General features: G+C 43.8%; 1 protein-coding gene across 3 annotated transcripts in view; it reads left to right on the top strand.

Annotated features, from left to right (window-relative positions):
• ptpn13 (protein tyrosine phosphatase non-receptor type 13) overlaps positions 1-25812 on the top strand; it is a 145976-nt gene that overhangs the window by 74480 nt on the left and 45684 nt on the right. For all 3 annotated transcript variants that reach the window (XM_041885337.2, XM_041885338.2, XM_041885336.2), the window contains exon 7: positions 4038-4640. In XM_041885337.2, coding sequence (XP_041741271.1) covers positions 4038-4640 — 603 coding nt within the window. The remainder of the gene's footprint in view (positions 1-4037; positions 4641-25812) is intronic.

Below are 25812 nucleotides of genomic sequence, written 5' to 3'. Positions count from 1 at the left end.
CCCTAATACAGTAGGTTATTTCCCTGTTGTCGGATTAATTAGTCCCTAATACAGTAGGTTATTTCCCTGTTGTCGGATTAATTAGTCCCTAATACAGTAGGTTATTTCCCTGTTGTCGGATTAATTAGTCCCTATACAGTAGGTTATTTCCCTGTTGTCGGATTAATTAGTCCCTATACAGTAGGTTATATCCCTGTTGTCTGATTAATTAGTCCCTAATACAGTAGGTTATTTCCCTGTTGTCGGATTAATTAGTCCCTATACAGTAGGTTATTTCCCTGTTGTCGGATTAATTAGTCCCTATACAGTAGGTTATTTCCCTGTTGTCGGATTAATTAGTCCCTATACAGTATGTTATTTCCCTGTTGTCTGATTAATTAGTCCCTATACAGTATGTTATATCCCTGTTGTCGGATTAATTAGTCCCTATACAGTATGTTATTTCCCTGTTGTCTGATTAATTAGTCCCTATACAGTATGTTATTTCCCTGTTGTCGGATTAATTAGTCCCTATACAGTAGGTTATTTCCTGTTGTCGGATTAATTAGTCCCTATACAGTAGGTTATTTCCCTGTTGTCAGATTAATTAGTCCCTATACAGTATGTTATATCCCTGTTGTCGGATTAATTAGTCCCTAATACAGTATGTTATATCCCTGTTGTCGGATTAATTAGTCCCTATACATTATGTTATATCCCTGTTGTCGGATTAATTAGTCCCTAATACAGTAGGTTATTTCCCTGTTGTCTGATTAATTAGTCCCTATACAGTAGGTTATTTCCCTGTTGTCGGATTAATTAGTCCCTAATACAGTATGTTATATCCCTGTTGTCGGATTAATTAGTCCCTAATACAGTAGGTTATTTCCCTGTTGTCTGATTAATTAGTCCCTATACAGTAGGTTATTTCCCTGTTGTCGGATTAATTAGTCCCTATACAGTAGGTTATTTCCCTGTTGTCGGATTAATTAGTCCCTATACAGTAGGTTATTTCCCTGTTGTCGGATTAATTAGTCCCTATACAGTATGTTATTTCCCTGTTGTCGGATTAATTAGTCCCTATACAGTAGGTTATTTCCCTGTTGTCTGATTAATTAGTCCCTATACAGTATGTTATATCCCTGTTGTCTGATTAATTAGTCCCTAATACAGTAGGTTATTTCCCTGTTGTCGGATTAATTAGTCCCTATACAGTAGGTTATTTCCCTGTTGTCGGATTAATTAGTCCCTATACAGTAGGTTATTTCCTGTTGTCGGATTAATTAGTCCCTATACAGTATGTTATTTCCCTGTTGTCTGATTAATTAGTCCCTATACAGTATGTTATATCCCTGTTGTCGGATTAATTAGTCCCTAATACAGTATGTTATTTCCCCTGTTGTCGGATTAATTAGTCCCTATACAGTATGTTATATCCCTGTTGTCTGATTAATTAGTCCCTATACAGTAGGTTATTTCCTGTTGTCGGATTAATTAGTCCCTAATACAGTAGGTTATATCCCTGTTGTCTGATTAATTAGTCCCTAATACAGTATGTTATTTCCCTGTTGTCGGATTAATTAGTCCCTAATACAGTATGTTATATCCCTGTTGTCGGATTAATTAGTCCCTAATACAGTATGTTATATCCCTGTTGTCGGATTAATTAGTCCCTAATACAGTATGTTATATCCCTGTTGTCTGATTAATTAGTCCCTATACAGTAGGTTATTTCCCCTGTTGTCGGATTAATTAGTCCCTAATACAGTAGGTTATATCCCTGTTGTCTGATTAATTAGTCCCTAATACAGTATGTTATTTCCTGTTGTCGGATTAATTAGTCCCTAATACAGTATGTTATATCCCTGTTGTCGGATTAATTAGTCCCTAATACAGTATGTTATATCCCTGTTGTCGGATTAATTAGTCCCTAATACAGTATGTTATATCCCTGTTGTCGGATTAATTAGTCCCTAATACAGTATGTTATATCCCTGTTGTCGGATTAATTAGTCCCTAATACAGTATGTTATATCCCTGTTGTCGGATTAATTAGTCCCTAATACAGTATGTTATTTCCCTGTTGTCTGATTAATTAGTCCCTATACAGTAGGTTATATCCCTGTTGTCTGATTAATTAGTCCCTAATACAGTAGGTTATTTCCCTGTTGTCTGATTAATTAGTCCCTAATACAGTAGGTTATTTCCCTGTTGTCGGATTAATTAGTCCCTAATACAGTAGGTTATTTCCCTGTTGTCGGATTAATTAGTCCCTAATACAGTAGGTTATTTCCTGTTGTCGGATTAATTAGTCCCTATACAGTAGGTTATTTCCCTGTTGTCGGATTAATTAGTCCCTATACAGTAGGTTATATCCCTGTTGTCTGATTAATTAGTCCCTAATACAGTAGGTTATTTCCCTGTTGTCGGATTAATTAGTCCCTATACAGTAGGTTATTTCCCTGTTGTCGGATTAATTAGTCCCTATACAGTAGGTTATTTCCCTGTTGTCGGATTAATTAGTCCCTATACAGTATGTTATTTCCCTGTTGTCTGATTAATTAGTCCCTATACAGTATGTTATATCCCTGTTGTCGGATTAATTAGTCCCTATACAGTATGTTATTTCCCTGTTGTCTGATTAATTAGTCCCTATACAGTATGTTATTTCCTGTTGTCGGATTAATTAGTCCCTATACAGTAGGTTATTTCCCTGTTGTCGGTTTAATTAGTCCCTATACAGTAGGTTATTTCCCTGTTGTCAGATTAATTAGTCCCTATACAGTATGTTATATCCCTGTTGTCGGATTAATTAGTCCCTAATACAGTATGTTATATCCCTGTTGTCGGATTAATTAGTCCCTATACATTATGTTATATCCCTGTTGTCGGATTAATTAGTCCCTAATACAGTAGGTTATTTCCCTGTTGTCTGATTAATTAGTCCCTATACAGTAGGTTATTTCCCCTGTTGTCGGATTAATTAGTCCCTAATACAGTATGTTATATCCCTGTTGTCGGATTAATTAGTCCCTAATACAGTAGGTTATTTCCCTGTTGTCTGATTAATTAGTCCCTATACAGTAGGTTATTTCCCTGTTGTCGGATTAATTAGTCCCTATACAGTAGGTTATTTCCCTGTTGTCGGATTAATTAGTCCCTATACAGTAGGTTATTTCCCTGTTGTCGGATTAATTAGTCCCTATACAGTATGTTATTTCCCTGTTGTCGGATTAATTAGTCCCTATACAGTAGGTTATTTCCCTGTTGTCTGATTAATTAGTCCCTATACAGTATGTTATATCCCTGTTGTCTGATTAATTAGTCCCTAATACAGTAGGTTATTTCCCTGTTGTCGGATTAATTAGTCCCTATACAGTAGGTTATTTCCCTGTTGTCGGATTAATTAGTCCCTATACAGTAGGTTATTTCCCTGTTGTCGGATTAATTAGTCCCTATACAGTATGTTATTTCCCTGTTGTCTGATTAATTAGTCCCTATACAGTATGTTATATCCCTGTTGTCGGATTAATTAGTCCCTATACAGTATGTTATTTCCCTGTTGTCTGATTAATTAGTCCCTATACAGTATGTTATTTCCCTGTTGTCGGATTAATTAGTCCCTATACAGTAGGTTATTTCCCTGTTGTCGGATTAATTAGTCCCTATACAGTAGGTTATTTCCCTGTTGTCAGATTAATTAGTCCCTATACAGTATGTTATATCCCTGTTGTCGGATTAATTAGTCCCTAATACAGTATGTTATATCCCTGTTGTCGGATTAATTAGTCCCTATACATTATGTTATATCCCTGTTGTCGGATTAATTAGTCCCTAATACAGTAGGTTATTTCCCTGTTGTCTGATTAATTAGTCCCTATACAGTAGGTTATTTCCCTGTTGTCGGATTAATTAGTCCCTATACAGTAGGTTATTTCCCTGTTGTCTGATTAATTAGTCCCTATACAGTATGTTATATCCCTGTTGTCTGATTAATTAGTCCCTATACAGTATGTTATATCCCTGTTGTCTGATCTACCTTCTGTCTTTCCCCTCAGGGAGGAGTGCAGCCCCGCGGGTACTGGAGCGCTACAAGGCCCGTAGTCAGGAGCAGGCATCTCTGAACCGTGGCATGAGTCGCTCCATGGGCTCCCTCCCCATCCAGGACCTCCTGAGAGGTGAGGAGGTGGCCCCGCCTGGTCCCTACCCGCCTTCGGATAACCATCCTGGGTCAGAGTCCTCCGCAGACCCGGCCCTCTACTTCCAGGCCCAGCAGAGAGGCAGGCCGGTCGAGCTGGACAGGAGGTCCCTGCCCTATAGAGGAGACTCAACAGCCCAACACAAGAAGAACTGGGCGTCTTCTGTAGACCTGGCCCACATTGACCCGGATATGCTCCGCTTTGGAGCCCTTGAGGATGCCAGGCGGGGTAGCAGTGCCCTCAGTACCCGCTCAGGGGGAAGGCACAAGTCAGCCTCCCGGGTGTCCCGGGACAGAGACCGAGACGGGGAGAACCGCTACTCAGACTTTGGGGGGTTGGAGACGCACAGGACGAAGGCCCACCACCGCTCAGCCCTGTCGGTCAGCTCAGCTCTGACCTCAGCCTATGACCGGATCAAGGAGAAGCAGAGGAAGCTGCAGGTCCTCCGCCAGGCCATGGACGGTGAGACCCTTTTTTTCCTGTTTCTAATGGTAGGATAGTAAGGAAGAGATTGAAACGTCAGGGGCACTGACAGGAGACTGGCTGAGACGGGGCTTGGACCACTATCCCAGGGGGTATGTAGACCAGACTTCTCCATGGACGGTGAGTCCTGCTGCTGTGAATCTAAACCTTGGCGTCGAGTTGATGATTGATAACTAACTAGTGAAGGACTGTCAAGAGACTCAGCTGTTGAGATGTTTGGAAAGGAAGGTGAAAAAATGTGTGAGACGACGTGAACGGAGCGGACCAGAGCAGAGAGGCTGACTGGTTGGTGAGATGTTCAGGACGGTCTGGATGTGTTTTAGTGGTGCTGTGTTGTGCCAGGTGCATCCCAAATGGCATCCTATTTCCTATAGTGAACTCATTTTGACCAGAGCCGTATGGACCCTGGTCAAAATAGTGCACTATAAAGGGAATAGGGTACGATTTGGAACGCACACCCAGAGTGCGTGAGACAGGGTGGCTGTGGTTTCCAAATGCCTGCTTCTAATAAGAGACGGGATAATTCTAGACCTTTAACGCTCTCTCACTTATAGCCAAGTCTGCCTCTCACACACACACACTGGTGCATGATTGACACTGCTTGCATGCTGTAACGAGCCATGAGAGCCATAAGCTACTTGCCATATCGCATAAGCTACTTGCCATGGCACTTATTTAATTTCTGAGTCTACGTATATGAAGTCATGTGGGACATTAATTTTTACATCCTTCTCTAATGCAGCGCTCTCTGTCTGTTGGCCATCTGGAGGCTTGGGGGAGGGAGGGAGGGCGGGAGGGATGGAGGGCGGGATGGAGTGAGGGCGGGAGGGAGGGAGGGATGGAGGGAGGCGGTAGGGAGGGAGGGATGGAGGAGGCGGAGGGAGGGAGGGCGAGATGGAGGCGGGAGGGAGGGAGGGCGGGATGGAGGGAGGGCGGGGTGGAGGGCGGGAGGGAGGGAGAGGGGAGGGATGAACGGGCTCCTATACTAAACCTCATGCCTTCCTATCCAGCCTGCCTTCCTACCCAGCCTGCCTCCCGCCTTCCTATCCAGCCTGCCTTCCTACCCAGCCTGCCTTCCTACCCAGCCTGCCTTCCTATCCAGCCTGCCTTCCTCTCCAGCCTGCCTTCCTCTCCAGCCTGCCTTCCTCTCCAGCCTGCCTTCCTCTCCAGCCTGCCTTCCTATCCAGCCTGCCTTCCTACCCAGCCTGCCTTCCTCTCCAGCCTGCCTTCCTCTCCAGCCTGCCTTCCTACCCAGCCTGCCTTCCTACCCAGCCTGCCTTCCTACCCAGCCTGCCTTCCTACCCAGCCTGCCTTCCTACCCAGCCTGCCTTCCTATCCAGCCTGCCTTCCTCTCCAGCCTGCCTTCCTATCCAGCCTGCCTTCCTCTCCAGCCTGCCTTCCTATCCAGCCTGCCTTCCTACCCAGCCTGCCTTCCTACCCAGCCTGCCTTCCTACCCAGCCTGCCTTCCTACCCAGCCTGCCTTCCTATCCAGCCTGCCTTCCTATCCAGCCTGCCTTCCTATCCAGCCTGCCTTCCTACCCAGCCTGCCTTCCTACCCAGCCTGCCTTCCTACCCAGCCTGCCTTCCTACCCAGCCTGCCTTCCTACCCAGCCTGCCTTCCTACCCAGCCTGCCTTCCTACCCAGCCTATTGCCTTTTGAACAGGGCCCATGGTCCTCTGGTTGAAAGTAGTTTACTATATAGGACAGGGATGGGCACCTGGCGGCATCAGCAGTTTTTCTCTTATGTCAGTCGCTGACAATCATCCAATTAGCCCATGTCAGCAAAAACATTAATCTAGCCAGCTATCTAAACTTGTAGTAATCATGGTCGATTTACTGACTGGAGGGCCCCCATTGATTTTGTTAGTCACTCTCGCGCAGATATCATATTAAACACTGCAGACATTTCTTTCCACCCTATGGCAAAATTAGTAGAATTGCAAAATGTGTAGAATTTCAGCACACTTGCATTAAACTACATAATGTTCTCTACGCCCGATGGCAGAATGTGTAGAATTCCAGGAAATGAACTCTAAAACAATTCTCCTTTATTTTTCTCTCCGCTGTCAAGAGCAGGGCTGCTAAAATGTTTTGCTCGCGGGGGGGCTACATAATTTTAATTTAGGGCCCCCAAAAAGCTAGGGCCTGCTCTGAATTCATGTGTGGGTATGGATGTTCGTACGCAGAACCGCGCGCAACTTGTGGCTCCTCATGATAAATTCAGATTTTGTGGCCCCCACCCCCATTTTTGGGGGGGTCATTTTTAGCAGACGCTCTTATCCAGAGCGACTTACAGTTACTGCATTTTTTTTTTTTCATAAATTTTTTTCTTCATACAGTATACCCATCAGAGTTGCCCTATATGGCCCAAAGTTGCCATTTGGGACACAAACGCTTCTCTCCTCCAGCGTTTTCTAACTTTATATCGCTGACTGACTGAGCCGCCAACCAGAGGCATTATTTTCCTTGACACTGTGGCTTTTTCCCTGGCTTTTTCCCTGGCGGAGGCTTTTTCCCTGGCGGAGGCTTTTTCCTTGGCTTTTTCCCTGGCGGAGGCTTTTTCCCTTGGCTTTTCCCTGGCTTTTTCCCTGGCGGAGGCTTTTTCCTTGGCTTTTTCCCTGGCGGAGGCTTTTTCCCTGGCTGAGGCTTTTTCCCTGGCTGAGGCTTTTTCCCTGGCTTTTTCCCTGTCTGAGGCTTTTTCCCTGGCTGAGGCTCGGCCCCCTCCATGTGCTTATTCTATCTGAGCTGTGGACAGGTTCTCTTTCTTTAATGTGGGGGTCTGTCTCCCTCCTCCCATGCAGAGCGGTGTACTGTAGCAGGGAGAATGAAACAGTCATTGCTCCCAGTCAACCTGAAAATAATGTAGCTCAGGGATGTAGCTCAGTTGGTAGAGCATGGCGTTTGCAACGCCAGGGTTGTGGGTTCGATTCCCACGGGGGGCCAGTATAAAAAAAATAAAAAATAAAGAAGAATAAGAATAATGTATGCACTCACTAACTGTAAGTCGCTCTGGATAAGAGCGTCTGCTAAATGAATAAAACAAAAATGTAAAAAAATATTATAGTCCATGCTGATGTGAAGGAATGTTGGGTCATTTTAAAGGGATACTGTGAGATTCTACTTCCCCAGAGTCAAATGAACTTGTGGATACCATTTTTATGTCCCAGTGTGCAGTATGAAGGAAGTTAGCATTGCTACTGTACCTGTAGACTTCCAGTCGTTGCACTAACGCTGGCTTGCGACACTATCGCTAACTTTCGTCATACTGCACGCGGTATCCTCACATCAAACTGTGAAATAGCCATCACTAGCACACTAGAGGCTGCTGCTGCCTATTGAAATCACTGGCCACTTTAAAGAAATGGAACACTAGTCACTTTAATAATGTTTACATATCTTGCACTACTCATCTCATATGTATATACTGCAGTCTATTCTATAATATTCTACTGTATCTTAGTCCATGCCGCTCTGTCGTTGCTTGTCCATATATGTATATATTCTTAAATTCCAGTCCTTACTAGATTTGTGTGTATTGGGTATATGTTGTGAAATTGTTAGATATTAGGGCGGCAGGTAGCTTAGTGGTTAAGAGCGTTGTGCCAGTAACCGAAAGGTCGCTGGCTCTAATCCCCGAGCCGACTAGGTGAAAAATCTGTCTGTGCCCTTGAGCAAGGCACTTAACCCTAATTGCTCCTGTAAGTCGCTCTGGATAAGAGCGTCTGGTAAATGACTAAAAAAATTAATATAACAAGTAATATATAATATATATAGTACTTGTTAAGTATTACTGCACTGTCGGAACTAGAAGCACAAGCGTTTCGCTACACCAGCAATAACATCTGCTAAACATGTGTATTTGACAAATAACATTTGATTTGACGCTGGGGAAGTAGAAGAACAATCAGGCAGTATCCCTTAAAAACTGGATGGCTGGATGGATGGCTGGCTGGATGGATGGATGGCTGCTGAACCTAGATATTTTTGTATTATTCAGGTCTCTATTCTGCTCATGCTGCAGGGTTGAAGCCCAATTGGCACCCTATTCCCTATAAAGTGCCCTACTTTTGACCAGGGCCCTACAGGATACTATGAGCCCTGGTCAAAGTAGCATATTTTGTAGGGAATAGGGTGCCATTTGGGACACAAAGCTTCCTCTGTTTCTTTTTTCTCTTTTCTTCTTTGTGGTTCTTTTGCCGAAAAGCAAGAAAGGATCTCACAGCAGCGGTTAATGCTCTCCGGTTACCTCCATGTACATGGAGCCTTAATCTGTGGCTTGCTCCTCTGGCTGCAGTGTACCCTCCTCCTCCACCCTCTCCCCTCCACCACCCTCTCTCCTCCTCCTCCACCCTCTCCTCCTCCTCCACCCTCTCCCCTCCACCTCCCTTCTCTTTCCTTCCCCACCCCCTCCTCTTTCCTTCAGGACCAAGGTGCTTCAATCAGGACTATAGTTTCCTAGCTTCCCTGAGGTCAGTAATTGGAGGCATGTGTAGCGGATGAGGGAATTCCAAATGTTATTGGACTTTCCAGTGCTTGGCAGCGGGTCATGTGGCTCTCGATTAGGCTGGGCTGGGTTCTGGAATGGGCGGGGCTGTGCCAGGATTTGCTGGACCGGGCTCCGGAATGGGCTGGGGACTGGGCTGGGCTTGAGATAGGATGGGCTGGGCTCCGGAATGGGCTGTGTTGGAAGAAGAGTTCTGGAACTTCTGGTGAGCGTTCTGGGGGGAGGGGCCTAACTGAACTAAGTACCACAGGATTTCTAAATCGGGAATATCTGCTTGTTGACTTCAAAAGCTGTCGGCTGTCGCAAGACTTAGTTAGGTTAGTTAGGTCAGTGGGAGGGGAGGGCTTTTAGCAAGAGGCCGAAGGTTGCTAGGCTGTAATTCGGCTCAGAATAATTGTTGGGAATGCAGAAGCAGTAGCTGTTGAAGCTAGTATCTCTTGTATGTACAAGACCGTAAAATATTTTTTCTCTGGATATAGCTAACCACCTTAGATACAATGAAACGTGGTTCAATCCATGTATTCAAGAGCATGTTGTGTCTCAACCTATGGTGGGCACAACACTAAAACCTCAGATGACGTAAAATAGGGTGTATGCTACAACATATGCGAATATGAAAAAAATCTTGTTTTGAGATTAATTTACATTTAAGGAAAAATAATAATGATGGAAATAACTTTGAGCACCTTTTATCTCTTAAATGTTTTGGCATTCAGGTATAAACAGTCATTTTCTGACCACTTCTACAATTGGCAAATATGTATGAAAGGTTTTGTTCAAAATCAAAAGGGGTGCTGTCAAAAAAGTGATTGAATTCAAATGGATTTACCCAAAGTCCTCTTATTTTGTCAGTTACTAACCTTGCAGTGTGACCGAGCATGTGTTTGAGTCACAGACCTAGATGATATGGCCCTCTAACATGTGATAAGATCGGTAGGCTCAAATCTGTGTCACAGAGATACCGGGGGTCAGGAGCGGAAACTGGGGCAAACAGTAGCTGCTGAGGTTTGCATTGCTTTGCAGGGCAGAGAATATTAATCCAGTTTTGGTAAGGTAAAGCCCCCTGAAAAAACACAATTCTGGAAAACAAACGCTTCTATCAGATCAAAAACATGTCTGTCTTTGTATCATGTTTTGCACTGTAAAACAAACTTGATTTACCGGAAATGCTGAGTTCTATTAAGCTATCATTATCCAGTTAGCATATGTTCTAGTGGGAGGGAGGTTCTTCTTCTAGTAAGCTGTCATTATCCAGTTAGCATATTTTCTAGTGGGAGGGAGGTTCTTCTGCTTCCTTCTTGGGGCCACCAGACTGTAAATAATCTGTCTGAGTTGTCCCCTCCTCCTCTCTGTTTGAACACAGCTGAAGGCCATAGCTTCAATGCTGTCACACATTTCAACAGCGAGGACTTTCTTCAGAGCTTGTTTTCCAACTCGCCTAAGGCCCTATTCCCACTACGAGATATGAAGGAGAGTCTGAGGAGCGGAAAGAGAATTCTACTTTTCAGTTCACGTTACATGCTTGTCTTACATTTACGTCATTTAGCAGACGCTCTTATCCAGAGCGACTTACAAATAGGTGCATTCACCTTATAGCCAGTGGGATAACCACTTTACAATGTTTTTTTTTTTTGGAGGGGGGGGGAAGGATTACTTTATCCTATCCCAGGTATTCCTTAAAGAGGTGGGGGTTTCAAATGTCTCCGGAAGGTGGTGAGTGACTCCGCTGTCCTGGCGTCGTGAGGGAGCTTGTTCCACCATTGGGGTGCCAGAGCCGCGAATAGCTTTGACTGGGCTGAGCGGGAACTGTGCTTCCGTAGAGGTAGGGGAGCTAGCGGGCCAGAGGTGGATGAACGTAGTGCCCTCGTCAGATGAATATAATGTACAGTAGGCCTACAACGTTACAACAAACCAGGCTTCATTTTATCAATATCATGCAAATCATTACATGGTCAAAGCAAATCGTGACGGAGAACGTGGGTATAAGTGAATTCACTGCGATGAGCTGTTTTATATGGAAGCCCATACCCGCCACCATTTTATAGAATGCCTCATGTTTTGTCAATGTGCACAATTAGTCTGTGCTTCAGTCTGATCAGCTGCAGGTAGCCTACTGATAACAAACACAGCTGCAGGTAGCCTACTGATAACAAACACAGCTGCAGGTAGCCTACTGATAACACAGCTGCAGGTAGCCTACTGATAACAAACACAGCTGCAGGTAGCCTACTGATAACAAACACAGCTGCAGGTAGCCTACTGATAACAAACACAGTTGCAGGTAGCCTACTGATAACAAACACAGCTGCAGGTAGCCTACTGATAACAAACACAGCTGCAGGTAGCCTACTGATAACAAACACAGCTGCAGGTAGCCTACTGATAACACAGTTGCAGGTAGCCTACTGATAACAAACACAGCTGCAGGTAGCCTACTGATAGCAAACACAGCTGCAGGTAGCCTACTGATAACAAACATAGCTGCAGGTAGCCTACTGATAACAAACACAGCTGCAGGTAGCCTACTGATAACAAACACAGCTGCAGGTAGCCTACTGATAACAAACACAGCTGCAGGTAGCCTACTGATAACAAACACAGCTGCAGGTAGCCTACTGATAACAAACACAGTTGCAGGTAGCCTACTGATAGCAAACACAGTTGCAGGTAGCCTACTGATAACAAACACAGCTGCAGGTAGCCTACTGATAACAAACACAGCTGCAGGTAGCCTACTGATAACAAACACAGCTGCAGGTAGCCTACTGATAACAAACACAGCTGCAGGTAGCCTACTGATAACAAACACAGCTGTAGGTAGCCTACTGATAACAAACACAGCTGCAGGTAGCCTACTGATAACAAACACAGCTGCAGGTAGCCTACTGATAACAAACACAGCTGCAGGTAGCCTACTGATAACAAACACAGCTGCAGGTAGCCTACTGATAACAAACACAGCTGCAGGTAGCCTACTGATAACAAACACAGCTGCAGGTAGCCTACTGATAACAAACACAGCTGCAGGTAGCCTACTGATAACAAACACAGCTGCAGGTAGCCTACTGATAACAAACACAGCTGCAGGTAGCCTACTGATAACAAACACAGCTGCAGGTAGCCTACTGATAGCAAACACAGCTGCAGGTAGCCTACTGATAGCAAACACAGCTGCAGGTAGCCTACTGATAACAAACATAGCTGCAGGTAGCCTACTGATAACAAACACAGCTGCAGGTAGCCTACTGATAACAAACACAGCTGCAGGTAGCCTACTGATAACAAACACAGCTGCATGTAGCCTACTGATAACAAACACAGCTGCAGGTAGCCTACTGATAACAAACACAGCTGTAGGTAGCCTACTGATAACAAACACAGCTGCAGGTAGCCTACTGATAACAAACACAGCTGCAGGTAGCCTACTGATAACAAACACAGCTGCAGGTAGCCTACTGATAACAAACACAGCTGCAGGTAGCCTACTGATAACAAACACAGCTGCAGGTAGCCTACTGATAACAAACACAGCTGCAGGTAGCCTACTGATAACAAACACAGCTGCAGGTAGCCTACTGATAACAAACACAGTTGCAGGTAGCCTACTGATAACACAGTTGCAGGTAGCCTACTGATAACAAACATAGCTGCAGGTAGCCTACTGATAACAAACACAGCTGCAGGTAGCCTACTGATAACAAACACAGCTGCAGGTAGCCTACTGATAACAAACACAGCTGCAGGTAGCCTACTGATAACAAACACAGCTGCAGGTAGCCTACTGATAACAAACACAGCTGCAGGTAGCCTACTGATAACACAGTTGCAGGTAGCCTACTGATAACAAACACAGCTGCAGGTAGCCTACTGATAACAAACACAGCTGCAGGTTGCCTAGAGCAGCCTATGCTCTCTGATCCCATCTGGGCCCGGGGAAAGCTATGTATTTATAGCCCGAAATAGGCCCATTTATTTGTGTTCTGAGAAAATGCGAATGTCATCAAATTTGGTTTATATTCAACCTTCAGGTGGTTAGACTACCTGGGCCTTTTTAATCCAAACTGATTGACTGGAATTAATCAAACAACACAATAATGATGACATACTGTCTGAGTATCTTTAAATTACAGACTCAAAGGCCCTCACCCTGCAACCTTGCATACAGCTAGCTCAGCCCCTGTTAGTTTTGGTCCAATCGCGGTTGTTGTCTCTTTGTCTGTGTAAAGGGTTTGTGTTCATCCTCCCTAGGGCCAGGAGTTTTTCCCCAGGAGTTTTATTTTTAAACAGTATGACCATTTTCATGTGGCTCAGAGCAGCCGGCAGCTACTGCAACATGTAACAGAATGTAACATGCTGTTACTGCAATTTCAGGGAAAAACTAAATAAAACAAGTCTCAAATGTTAGGAAAATGTCTATACGTTTTGAGCTGTTTCAAAAACATGACTCTGCTATTACCGTTTATACTGTAGGAGTGTTGAGCTCGACGAGACAATTGTGTTTACACTGCCGTGCTTCAAGGGGGGCAATCTCTCCGGAGGTAGCAGTCGGGACGTAGCAAGTATACAAGTTTACATTTTAGTCATTTAGCAGACGCTCTTATCCAGAGCGACTTACAGGAGCAATTAGGGTTAAGTGCCTTGCTTAAGGGCACATCGGCAGATTTTTCACCTAGTCGCCTCTGGGATTAGAACCAGCAACCTTTCGGGTACTGGCACAACGCTCTTAACCACTAAGCTACCTGCCGCCCTACACAATGGCATATTTTTTTATTTTTTTATTTATACACAAGTTTACGTTTGAGTAATATGTGTAGCAGATGGTATTTTTAGGGAAGGTGTAATTAGTGTGAAGAGGCTCTAAGAGTGTTCAGAGAATAGTGTTGAATCTGTTTGGATTGATTGACAGGCAGTTGGAGTTTGAGTGTCCTGCTGTTGATTTAAGTCACACTATGCAGCATTTAAGCTCAGAGGAAAAAACAACCAGTTCTAATGAATAAAATCCTTCCATCCACAGTTTTTTATATAGGAGTAAAGTCATACCGTATATTAAAAAAAAATCACTACCACTGTGATGGAAACACGGTGGAATCTTTTTGTGTCTATGAAATGAATTATGCGACAAATTGCAGTGGAAACGATTTCTTGGTTTCAATTGTTGATAGAATAGCCATGTCGAGGAACATCTGCAGTCACGCGATGCTATGTTGTGTGGTTCTTCCCCACTATGTCTTGAAAAAGCATGCACAGTTTATCAGGCTACATATGTAATTAGCTGTAATGACCTTCACGGTGGTGAGCTTGACGTTCCTTTCCAATAACAATAGGTGGTAGAAGCTGCCGATGATCAAATAAGAATGATCTTATCCAGCTCATCATATAACTTCACCTGTCCACTTTATCAGCCAACTGCTGTCTAGAGAGCATGTGCGAAAACCAGATTGGGCATGTTTGCCATTTATCACAACGTGTGTGTGTGTGTGTGTGTGTGTGTGTGTGTGTGTGTGTCTCACATTGAACTTTATTTTATTTTATTCTGTACAATGGAACTTTAGAATTTATGTCATCACAGCCTTTTATGTGCACTACGTCATCACAGCCTTTTATGTGCAGCAGGTAGCTTAGTGGTTAAGAGCGTTGTGCCAGTAACCGAAAGGTCGCTGGTTCTAATCCCCGAGCCGACTAGGTGAAAAATCTGTCGATGTGCCCTTGAGCAAGGCACTTAACCCTAATTGCTCATGTAAGTCGCTCTGGATAAGAGCGTCTGCTAAATGACATAAAAATAAAAAGAATGTGCACTACGTCATCACAGCCTTGTCCGTAACAAGTCAGTTTTGATGGAAACAAACCTCTGGTGGGGAAAATGCACATTTTTGTTTTAATGCAGATTTGATCATATTTGCATTAAAATCTGTCAAACTGGATAGAAACCTGGCTTGTGATCGGTGAGTGTCCTCAGCTCAGATAAACATAGGGGAGTCCTTTCCTTCTCTCTCCCCTAGTGTGTGTTGGTGATTATTGCCTTGGAAGCAGAAAATCCAAACAGTTATAAAATAGAAAGACAAAAGATTGAAGCAATTATCAAATGATTCACTGGGAGGATTAGATCTGAAAAGTAAACTATTCTTCACAGACAGACACACACTCCCTTTCCCTCTGCAGAGTGTGTTGGCGTGGGGAATGTGCTGAGGTGTTCATTCCAGATTAGCTGGGGGCGTGTGTGTGTTTGGCCCTGGCCCTTTGACGCCTCCCTCCTCAGCTCTTTGGCCTCTGTCCTGGCCTTGACTGCCACCCTTCCACAGCCTGTCTGAAGATGGCTAAGGCAGTACAGGGCTAGATTGCCTTACCACATTACAGTTTTTCTCTCCCAGTGAAGAGTCAGTCACTCTAGTCGATTCTTTGACAGCAGACTTGTGTGAGAGGAGGCAGCAGGAAGCACCTGTGTAGAATGCAGATGTGTGTCTTGTCCTAGGGGATCTCTCTGGCTACTCTGACTGCCTAAAGAATCATGTCACTTTTTAGTGCTGGGTTCTCTCTCTTTCTCTCTTTCTCTCTCTCGCTCTCTCAAATCAATTTCAATGTCAATTTAAGGGATTTATTGGCATGGGAAACGTATGTTAACATTGCCAAAGCAAGTGAAGTAGATAGTAAACAAAAGTGAAATAAACAATAAATATTAACAGTAAACATTACACTCAGAAGTTCCAAAAGAATAAAGACATTTCAAATGTCATATTATGTATATATACAGTGTTGTAACAATGTGCAAATAGTTAAAGTACAAATGGGAAAATAAATCAACATAAATATGGGTTGTATTTACAATGGTGTTTGTTCTTCACTGGTTGCCCTTTTCTTGTGGCAACAGGTCACAAATCTTGCTGCTGTGATGGCACACTGTGGTTTTTCACCCAGTAGATATGGGAGTTTATCAAAATTGGGTTTGTTTTCGAATTCTTTGTGGATCGCTGTAATCTCTCTCTCTCTCTCTCTCTCTCTCTCTCAGAGCTGTTAGTCTAATGGTGAGGTCAGGCAGCAAAAACAGATTGATTTAATTACATTTTTGTCTGAATTAAATCAAAGGTTAATGGGTGGTTAAAAAGTAATAGAACTCCCATTTGAAAATCATTATCAGGAAGCCATCCTTTTAAACCACTGTCCACACCCTCCCTCCTTCATAGTTAGCCACGGCTTGATTATACCACACCGTATCAAGGCAGATCCCTGAGATCAGGCTAGTCGATGCACGTTCTGCTCTAGTTCAGACTAGGAGATTCAGCTGAATGGGAGGTAAACAGGGTGAAGAGAGTAGAGATGTCTGAACTGAACATATATTTCAGACAGCAAAACATTTTGAAATGGCGATCCCTCCAGCCCACTCCCACCAGCTCTCAGAGCAGAGGCCGTAGTTAATGGCTAAAATGAAAGACAGATGGCACCTTCACAACCTGCAGTAGACTGAGTCGGTATGATACAGCGGTTATCTATTCACGTTATCGATGTGGCGACGAGTACTAATTATCCCTTTCCCTTTTGAGTACCACACCGTGGTAGAGGATGGTCACGGCACTGAACCTTTATCAGGGTTGGCGGAACAACGAGACGGAAGAAAGAACTGGATGGTTTCAGACATGTTGGTACTGCTGTAGACGTGTTAACTAAACAGGATGGTTTCAGACATGTTGGTACTGCTGTAGACGTGTTAACTAAACTAAACAGGATGGTTTCAGACATGTTGGTACTGCTGTAGACGTGTTCACTAAACAGGATGGTTTCAGACATGTTGGTACTGCTGTAGACGTGTTAACTAAACAGGATGGTTTCAGACATGTTGGTACTGCTGTAGACGTGTTAACTAAACAGGATGGTTTCAGACATGTTGGTACTGCTGTAGACGTGTTCACTAAACAGGATGGTTTCAGACATGTTGGTACTGCTGTAGACGTGTTCACTAAACAGGATGGTTTCAGACATGTTGGTACTGCTGTAGACGTGTTAACTAAACAGGATGGTTTCAGACATGTTGGTACTGCTGTAGACGTGTTCACTAAACTAAACAGGATGGTTTCAGACATGTTGGTACTGCTGTAGACGTGTTAACTAAACAGGATGGTTTCAGACATGTTGGTACTGCTGTAGACGTGTTAACTAAACAGGATGGTTTCAGACATGTTGGTACTGCTGTAGACGTGTTCACTAAACTAAACAGGATGGTTTCAGACATGTTGGTACTGCTGTAGACGTGTTAACTAAACAGGATGGTTTCAGACATGTTGGTACTGCTGTAGACGTGTTAACTAAACAGGATGGTTTCAGACATGTTGGTACTGCTGTAGACGTGTTCACTAAACAGGATGGTTTCAGACATGTTGGTACTGCTGTAGACGTGTTAACTAAACAGGATGGTTTCAGACATGTTGGTACTGCTGTAGACGTGTTAACTAAACAGGATGGTTTCAGACATGTTGGTACTGCTGTAGACGTGTTAACTAAACTAAACAGGATGGTTTCAGACATGTTGGTACTGCTGTAGACGTGTTAACTAAACAGGATGGTTTCAGACATGTTGGTACTGCTGTAGACGTGTTAACTAAACAGGATGGTTTCAGACATGTTGGTACTGCTGTAGACGTGTTCACTAAACAGGATGGTTTCAGACATGTTGGTACTGCTGTAGACGTGTTAACTAAACTAAACAGGATGGTTTCAGACATGTTGGTACTGCTGTAGACGTGTTAACTAAACAGGATAGTTTCAGACATGTTGGTACTGCTGTAGACGTGTTAACTAAACAGGATGGTTTCAGACATGTTGGTACTGCTGTAGACGTGTTAACTAAACAGGATGGTTTCAGACATGTTGGTACTGCTGTAGACGTGTTCACTAAACAGGATGGTTTCAGACATGTTGGTACTGCTGTAGACGTGTTCACTAAACAGGATGGTTTCAGACATGTTGGTACTGCTGTAGACGTGTTCACTAAACAGGATGGTTTCAGACATGTTGGTACTGCTGTAGACGTGTTAACTAAACAGGATGGTTTCAGGCATGTTGGTACTGCTGTAGACGTGTTAACTAAACAGGATGGTTTCAGACATGTTGGTACTGCTATAGACGTGTTAACTAAACTAAACAGGATGGTTTCAGACATGTTGGTACTGCTGTAGACGTGTTCACTAAACAGGATGGTTTCAGACATGTTGGTACTGCTGTAGACGTATTAACTAAACAGGATGGTTTCAGACATGTTGGTACTGCTGTAGACGTGTTAACTAAACTAAACAGGATGGTTTCAGACATGTTGGTCTGCTTCTACACCTGCATTACTAGCTGTTTGGGGTTTTAGGCTGGGTTTCTGTACAGCACTTCGAGATATTAGCTGATGTAAGAAGGGCTATATAAAATCAAATTGATTGATTGATTGATTGACTGTAGACGTGTTAACTAAACAGGATGGTTTCAGACATGTTGGTACTGCTGTAGACGTGTTAACTAAACAGGATGGTTTCAGACATGTTGGTACTGCTGTAGACGTGTTAACTAAACTAAACAGGATGGTTTCAGACATGTTGGTACTGCTGTAGACGTGTTAACTAAACTAAACAGGATGGTTTCAGACATGTTGGTACTGCTGTAGACGTGTTAACTAAACTAAACAGGATGGTTTCAGACATGTTGGTACTGCTGTAGACGTGTTAACTAAACAGGATGGTTTCAGACATGTTGGTACTGCTGTAGACGTGTTAACTAAACAGGATGGTTTCAGACATGTTGGTACTGCTGTAGACGTGTTAACTAAACTAAACAGGATGGTTTCAGACATGTTGGTACTGCTGTAGACGTGTTAACTAAACTAAACAGGATGGTTTCAGACATGTTGGTACTGCTGTAGACGTGTTAACTAAACAGGATGGTTTCAGACATGTTGGTACTGCTGTAGACGTGTTAACTAAACAGGATGGTTTCAGACATGTTGCTACTGCTTTAGACTAAACCAGCCTGAAACACAGACACGTGTTTTGATTGTACGTTTCCTCTATCTCATGAGTGATTTGGCTCAGTCAGGGCATCATTCACTAGGCTATGGCCTCAGAGCTGCTGGTGGTGGGCAGAATGACAGGATCTCAATTTTAAATACCTATGCTGTCGGAAATGTATGTATGTACGTACGCACACATGCTGAGAACATATATTTAGCTTACAATTGTGTCCATGAAAGGGAGATTATTTCAATATTTTTTGTCCCTTGAATCATTTGATTGGATGTAGGCGTACAAAAAAACCAGCACCACTTGGTCCAGCCCTATGGCATTTAGTAAGGTCTTCACAGTTCATATCAGATGTATTTACTACCTTTTACATACTTCATCATCTTTATCCCCATTGGGACAGACGTACTTAAATCAGTGTCATGGGTTAATCAGCCCATGACATTGTTGACCGTGTTGTGAAGCCCCGCTTTGTTCTCTCACGGAGATCTGGAGTCACAGTGGAAGGATCTGAGGAACTATTTATAGTCAACAGGTGTCACAGTGGAAGGATCTGAGGAACTATTTATAGTCAACAGGTGAACCGTTCCACCGAGGCCTACTACTTTAATATTGCAGTTAGATTGTAACTTCCATCAGTGTAATTGTCTGCATCACTTCCAATCCCCCATATGTCTTTTTTTCTTGCAAATAAATATGTGTGTGTGTGTGTGTGTGTATATATATATATATATATATATATGTGTATGTACAGTGGGGAAAAAAAAGTATTTAGTCAGCCACCAATTGTGCAAGTTCTCCCGCTTAAAAAGATGAGAGAGGCCTGTAATTTTTCATCATAGGTACACGTCAACTATGACAGACAAAATGAGAAAAATTTTCCAGAAAATCACATTGTAGGATTTTTAATGAATTTATTTGCAAATTATGGTGGAAAATAAGTATTTGGTCAATAACAAAAGTTTCTCAATACTTTGTTATATACCCTTTGTTAGCAATGACACAGGTCAAACGTTTTCTGTAAGTCTTCACAAGGTTTTCACACACTGTTGCTGGTATTTTGGCCCATTCCTCCATGCAGATCTCCTCTAGAGCAGTGATGTTTTGGGGCTGTCGCTGGGCAACACAGACTTTCAACTCCCTCCAAAGATTTTCTATGGGGTTAAGATCTGGAGACTGGCTAGGCCACTCCAGGACCTTGAAATGTTTCTTCCGAAGCCACTCCTTCGTTGCCCGGGCGGTGTGTTTGGGATCATTGTCATGCTGAAAGACCCAGCCACGTTTCATCTTCAATGCCCTTGCTGATGGAAGGAGGTTTTCACTCAAAATCTCACGATACATGGCCCCATTAATTATTTCCTTTAAACGGATCATTCGTCCTGGTCCCTTTGCAGAAAAACAGCCCCAAAGCATGATGTTTCCACCCCCATGCTTCACAGTAGGTATGGTGTTCTTTGGATGCAACTCAGCATTCTTTGTCCTCCAAACACGACGAGTTGAGTTTTTACCAAAAAGTTATATTTTGACCATATGACATTCTCCCAATCCTCTTCTGGATCATCCAAATGCACTCTAGGAAACTTCAGACGGGCCTGGACATGTACTGGCTTAAGCAGGGGGACACGTCTTGCACTGCAGGATTTGAGTCCCTGGCGGCGTAGTGTGTTACTGATGGTAGGCTTTGTTATTTTGGTCCCAGCTCTCTGCAGGTCATTCACTAGGTCCCCCCGTGTGGTTCTGGGATTTTTGCTCACCGTTCTTGTGATCATTTTGACCCCACGGGGTGAGATCTTGCGTGGAGCCCCAGATCGAGGGAGATTATCAGTGGTCTTGTATGTCTTCCATTTCCTAATAATTGCTCCCACAGTTGATTTATTCAAACCAAGCTGCTTACCTATTGCAGATTCAGTCTTCCCAGCCTGGTGCAGGTCTACAATTTTGTTTCTGGTGTCCTTTGACAGCTCTTTGGTCTTGGCCATAGTGGAGTTTGGAGTGTGACTGTTTGAGGTTGTGGACAGGTGTCTTTTATACTGATAACAAGTTGAAACAGGTGCCATTAATACAGGTAACGAGTGGAGGACAGAGGAGCCTCTTAAAGAAGAAGTTACAGGTCTGTGAGAGCCAGAAATCTTGCTTGTTTGTAGGTGACCAAATACTTATTTTCCACCATAATTTGCAAATAAATTCATTAAAAAATCCTACAATGTGATTTTCTGGATTTTTTTTCCTCAATTTGTCTGTCATAGTTGACGTGTACCTATGATGAAAATTACAGGCCTCTCTCATCTTTTTTAAGTGGGAGAACTTGCACAATTGGTGGCTGACTAAATACTTATTTTCCCCACTGTATATGTGTTTATATATGTATGTATACATATCCTTTTTTTATAATATATTTACATTTACATTTACGTCATTTAGCAGACGCTCTTATCCAGAGCGACTTACAAATTGGTGCATTCACCCTATAGCCAGTGGGATAACCACTTTACAATTATTATTTTTTTATTATTATTTTGGGGGGGGGTAGAAGGATTACTTTATCCTATCCCAGGTATTCCTTAAAGAGGTGGGGTTTCAAATGTCTCCGGAAGGTGGTGAGTGACTCCGCTGTGTCCTGGCGTTGTGAGGGAGCTTGTTCCACCATTGGGGTGCCAGAGCAGCGAACAGTTTTGACTGGGCTGAGCGGGAACTATGCTTCCGCAGAGGAAGGGGAGCCAGCAGGCCAGAGGTGGATGAACGCAATGCCCTCGTTTGGGTGTAGGGACTGATCAGAGCCTGAAGGTACGGAGGTGCCGTTCCCCTCACAGCTCCGTAGGCAAGCACCATGGTCTTGTAACAGATGCGAGCTTCAACTGGAAGCCAGTGGAGTGTGCGGAGGAGCGGGGTGACGTGAGAGAACTTGGGAAGGTTGAACACCAGACGGGCTGCGGCATTCTGGATGAGTTGTAGGGGTTTAATGGCACAGGCAGGGAGCCCAGCCAACAGCGAGTTGCAGTAATCCAGACGGGAGATGACAAGTGCCTGGATTAGGACCTGTGCCGCTTCCTGTGTAAGGCAGGCTCGTACTCTCCCATTATTACTTTCCAACCCCACCACCCCTTCCCTAATTGGAGTAAACTAGTGAACAACAATGCTTAGGCCTCTACTTCCAGCTTATACATACTATATAAATTTTATGGACACAGTCAATTTTCCAATCATTCTATTTTGTTTGTTTTTACTCCTGAACTTCATCTACCCTCAACCTCGCCGATCATTTTCATGATGTCCATCCAGTTTGCTTCTACATGCCATATATTTCTAACTGTGCTCTTTCACAAAAGCACTCAACCTATAACCTATATACTTATTATGGACACAGTATGCTTTACATTAGTTATCTTGTTGTTGTTAGTTGTTATTAGTCCCATCCTTCAACTCCATTCAACCCCTCCCATATATCTCTTAACACCATCCATATTGGATTTCTATTTGCCAATATGTTTTTCAACTGTACTGTGATGTTTCACAAAATATCTGAACCATTATCGTTATCCCTGTTGCTTTAAGTGTCTTCAAAGTGTCTTACCATTCTGCTCTGGTCTTTGTTTACATACGACACCGACTAGACCGGCACCCTACTGTACTGAGAAGTGTATTTTTAACTCCTGGCCTACATGAGCAATCTCTGAAGAATGTTGCGTACTAAACATTTCTACAGTAGCATGGAGTGATACTCCGAGCAGGATTTTCCGGTGTCCAACATACACTTGAAGGTATGTTGGACCGACGTCATGGGTTTTCCCACAGTAGATGGGTAGACTACAAAGCAGGTTCAATGAGTTTGCTAGCTAACTTGCCTAAATATTCTGAAATGACTAATAGATCTAAGTTTAGCTTTCTTAATCAATCAGAAAATCAATGGTTATTTCAGGTTGTTTATCAAAGTTCGATGTCTAACTCATTGAACTTGCTTTGTAGTATACCACACAGAGGTTAAATCTTTTTATTCATCAAATGTTTATTTGTGTTATAAATTAGTCATGTTAAAATATATCACATTACGCATTTTGGAATGACAGAATGCATTTTAAACTTGTGTTTGTGCATTGATAAGCACACCAAAGACGACATTCACGATAAGTAATCAAATATGGCACTGACTTGCCCCTGGATTGATGTTTTAGCATTGTCTCAATGAAGAGTTTTGCGTTCAACAAGCTATGTGCAACATGCACGCGCAGTTACAAGCCTGCTAGAGTTGGCGCAGAAGGCAAAAAGCAGTATCTAGCTTACTTCGTAGGATACCCCTCATGTGTGGTGCCAAGAGTGTCATGGTGATGAGTAGGACAGGTCAGAGAGGGAAACGTGGCATCAGGAGTTTCCAACCAAAGTGCTTCTCTATCCAGTCAACTCTCACACAGTCATTCAGCCGTGCCTGAACCTCTGCTTCATGATTAATCTAGTCATCTCTCCTCTCACTCAGCTAGCCCTTCCTCTAATCCATCTAGTCATCTCTCCTCACACTCAGCCAGCCCTTCCTCTAATCCATCTAGTCATCTCTCCTCACACTCAGCCAGCCCTTCCTCTAATCCATCTAGTCATCTCTCCTCTCACTCAGCCAGCCCTTCCTCTAATCCATCTAGTCATCTCTCCTCTCACTCAGCTAGCCCTTCCTCTAATCCATCTAGTCATCTCTCCTCTCACTCAGCTAGCCCTTCCTCTAATCCATCTAGTCATCTCTCCTCTCACTCAGCCAGCCCTTCCTCTAATCCATCTAGTCATCTCTCCTCTCACTCAGCTAGCCCTTCCTCTAATCCATCTAGTCATCTCTCCTCTCACTCAGCCAGCCCTTCCTCTAATCCATCTAGTCATCTCTCCTCTCACTCAGCTAGCCCTTCCTCTAATCCATCTAGTCATCTCTCCTCACACTCAGCTAGCCCCTTCCTCTAATCCATCTAGTCATCTCTCCTCTCACTCAGCTAGCCCTTCCTCTAATCCATCTAGTCATCTCTCCTCTCACTCAGCTAGCCCTTCCTCTAATCCATCTAGTCATCTCTCCTCTCACTCAACTAGCCCTTCCTCTAATCCATCTAGTCATCTCTCCTCTCACTCAGCCAGCCCTTCCTCTAATCCATCTAGTCATCTCTCCTCTCACTCAGCTAGCCCTTCCTCTAATCCATCTAGTCATCTCTCCTCTCACTCAGCCAGCCCTTCCTCTAATCCATCTAGTCATCTCTCCTCTCACTCAGCTAGCCCTTCCTCTAATCCATCTAGTCATCTCTCCTCACACTCAGCTAGCCCTTCCCTCTAATCCATCTAGTCATCTCTCCTCACACTCAGCCAGCCCTTCCTCTAATCCATCTAGTCATCTCTCCTCTCACTCAGCTAGCCCTTCCTCTAATCCATCTAGTCATCTCTCCTCACACTCAGCTAGCCCTTCCTCTAATCCATCTAGTCATCTCTCCTCTCACTCAGCTAGCCCTTCCTCTAATCCATCTAGTCATCTCTCCTCACACTCAGCTAGCCCTTCCTCTAATCCATCTAGTCATCTCTCCTCACACTCAGCTAGCCCTTCCTCTAATCCATCTAGTCATCTCTCCTCTCACTCAGCTAGCCCTTCCTCTAATCCATCTAGTCATCTCTCCTCACACTCAGCTAGCCCTTCCTCTAATCCATCTAGTCATCTCTCCTCTCACTCAGCTAGCCCTTCCTCTAATCCATCTAGTCATCTCTCCTCTCACTCAGCTAGCCCTTCCTCTAATCCATCTAGTCATCTCTCCTCTCACTCAGCTAGCCCTTCCTCTAATCCATCTAGTCATCTCTCCTCTCACTCAGCTAGCCCTTCCTCTAATCCATCTAGTCATCTCTCCTCTCACTCAGCTAGCCCTTCCTCTAATCCATCTAGTCATCTCTCCTCTCACTCAGCTAGCCCTTCCTCTAATCCATCTAGTCATCTCTCCTCTCACTCAGCCAGCCCTTCCTCTAATCCATCTAGTCATCTCTCCTCTCACTCAGCCAGCCCTTCCTCTAATCCATCTAGTCATCTCTCCTCTCACTCAGCTAGCCCTTCCTCTAATCCATCTAGTCATCTCTCCTCTCACTCAGCTAGCCCTTCCTCTAATCCATCTAGTCATCTCTCCTCTCACTCAGCCAGCCCTTCCTCTAATCCATCTAGTCATCTCTCCTCTCACTCAGCTAGCCCTTCCTCTAATCCATCTAGTCATCTCTCCTCACACTCAGCTAGCCCTTCCTCTAATCCATCTAGTCATCTCTCCTCACACTCAGCTAGCCCTTCCTCTAATCCATCTAGTCATCTCTCCTCACACTCAGCTAGCCCTTCCTCTAATCCATCTAGTCATCTCTCCTCTCACTCAGCCAGCCCTTCCTCTAATCCATCTAGTCATCTCTCCTCACACTCAGCCAGCCCTTCCTCTAATCCATCTAGTCATCTCTCCTCTCACTCAGCTAGCCTATATCCCTGCCCGAGGCTGTTAAGACTAGAGAGGAAGATTCACAGCATTTTGCAGCGTCAAGCTAGCTGGCTTCACCTTTATTTATAATATTTTCTATTTGATTATATGGACTTTTCGTGACAGCTCTCCATGTATGTTTACTTTCCTGGCATGAGTTATTTGTATATCTTACTGTAGTTTTCAACAGGTTAATGTGTTTGT

Source organism: Coregonus clupeaformis, chromosome 9, assembly GCF_020615455.1.
Source record: "Coregonus clupeaformis isolate EN_2021a chromosome 9, ASM2061545v1, whole genome shotgun sequence".
In the NCBI taxonomy this organism is placed as follows: Eukaryota; Metazoa; Chordata; class Actinopteri; order Salmoniformes; family Salmonidae; genus Coregonus; species Coregonus clupeaformis.
This window is presented reverse-complemented; position numbering and strand designations above follow the sequence as displayed.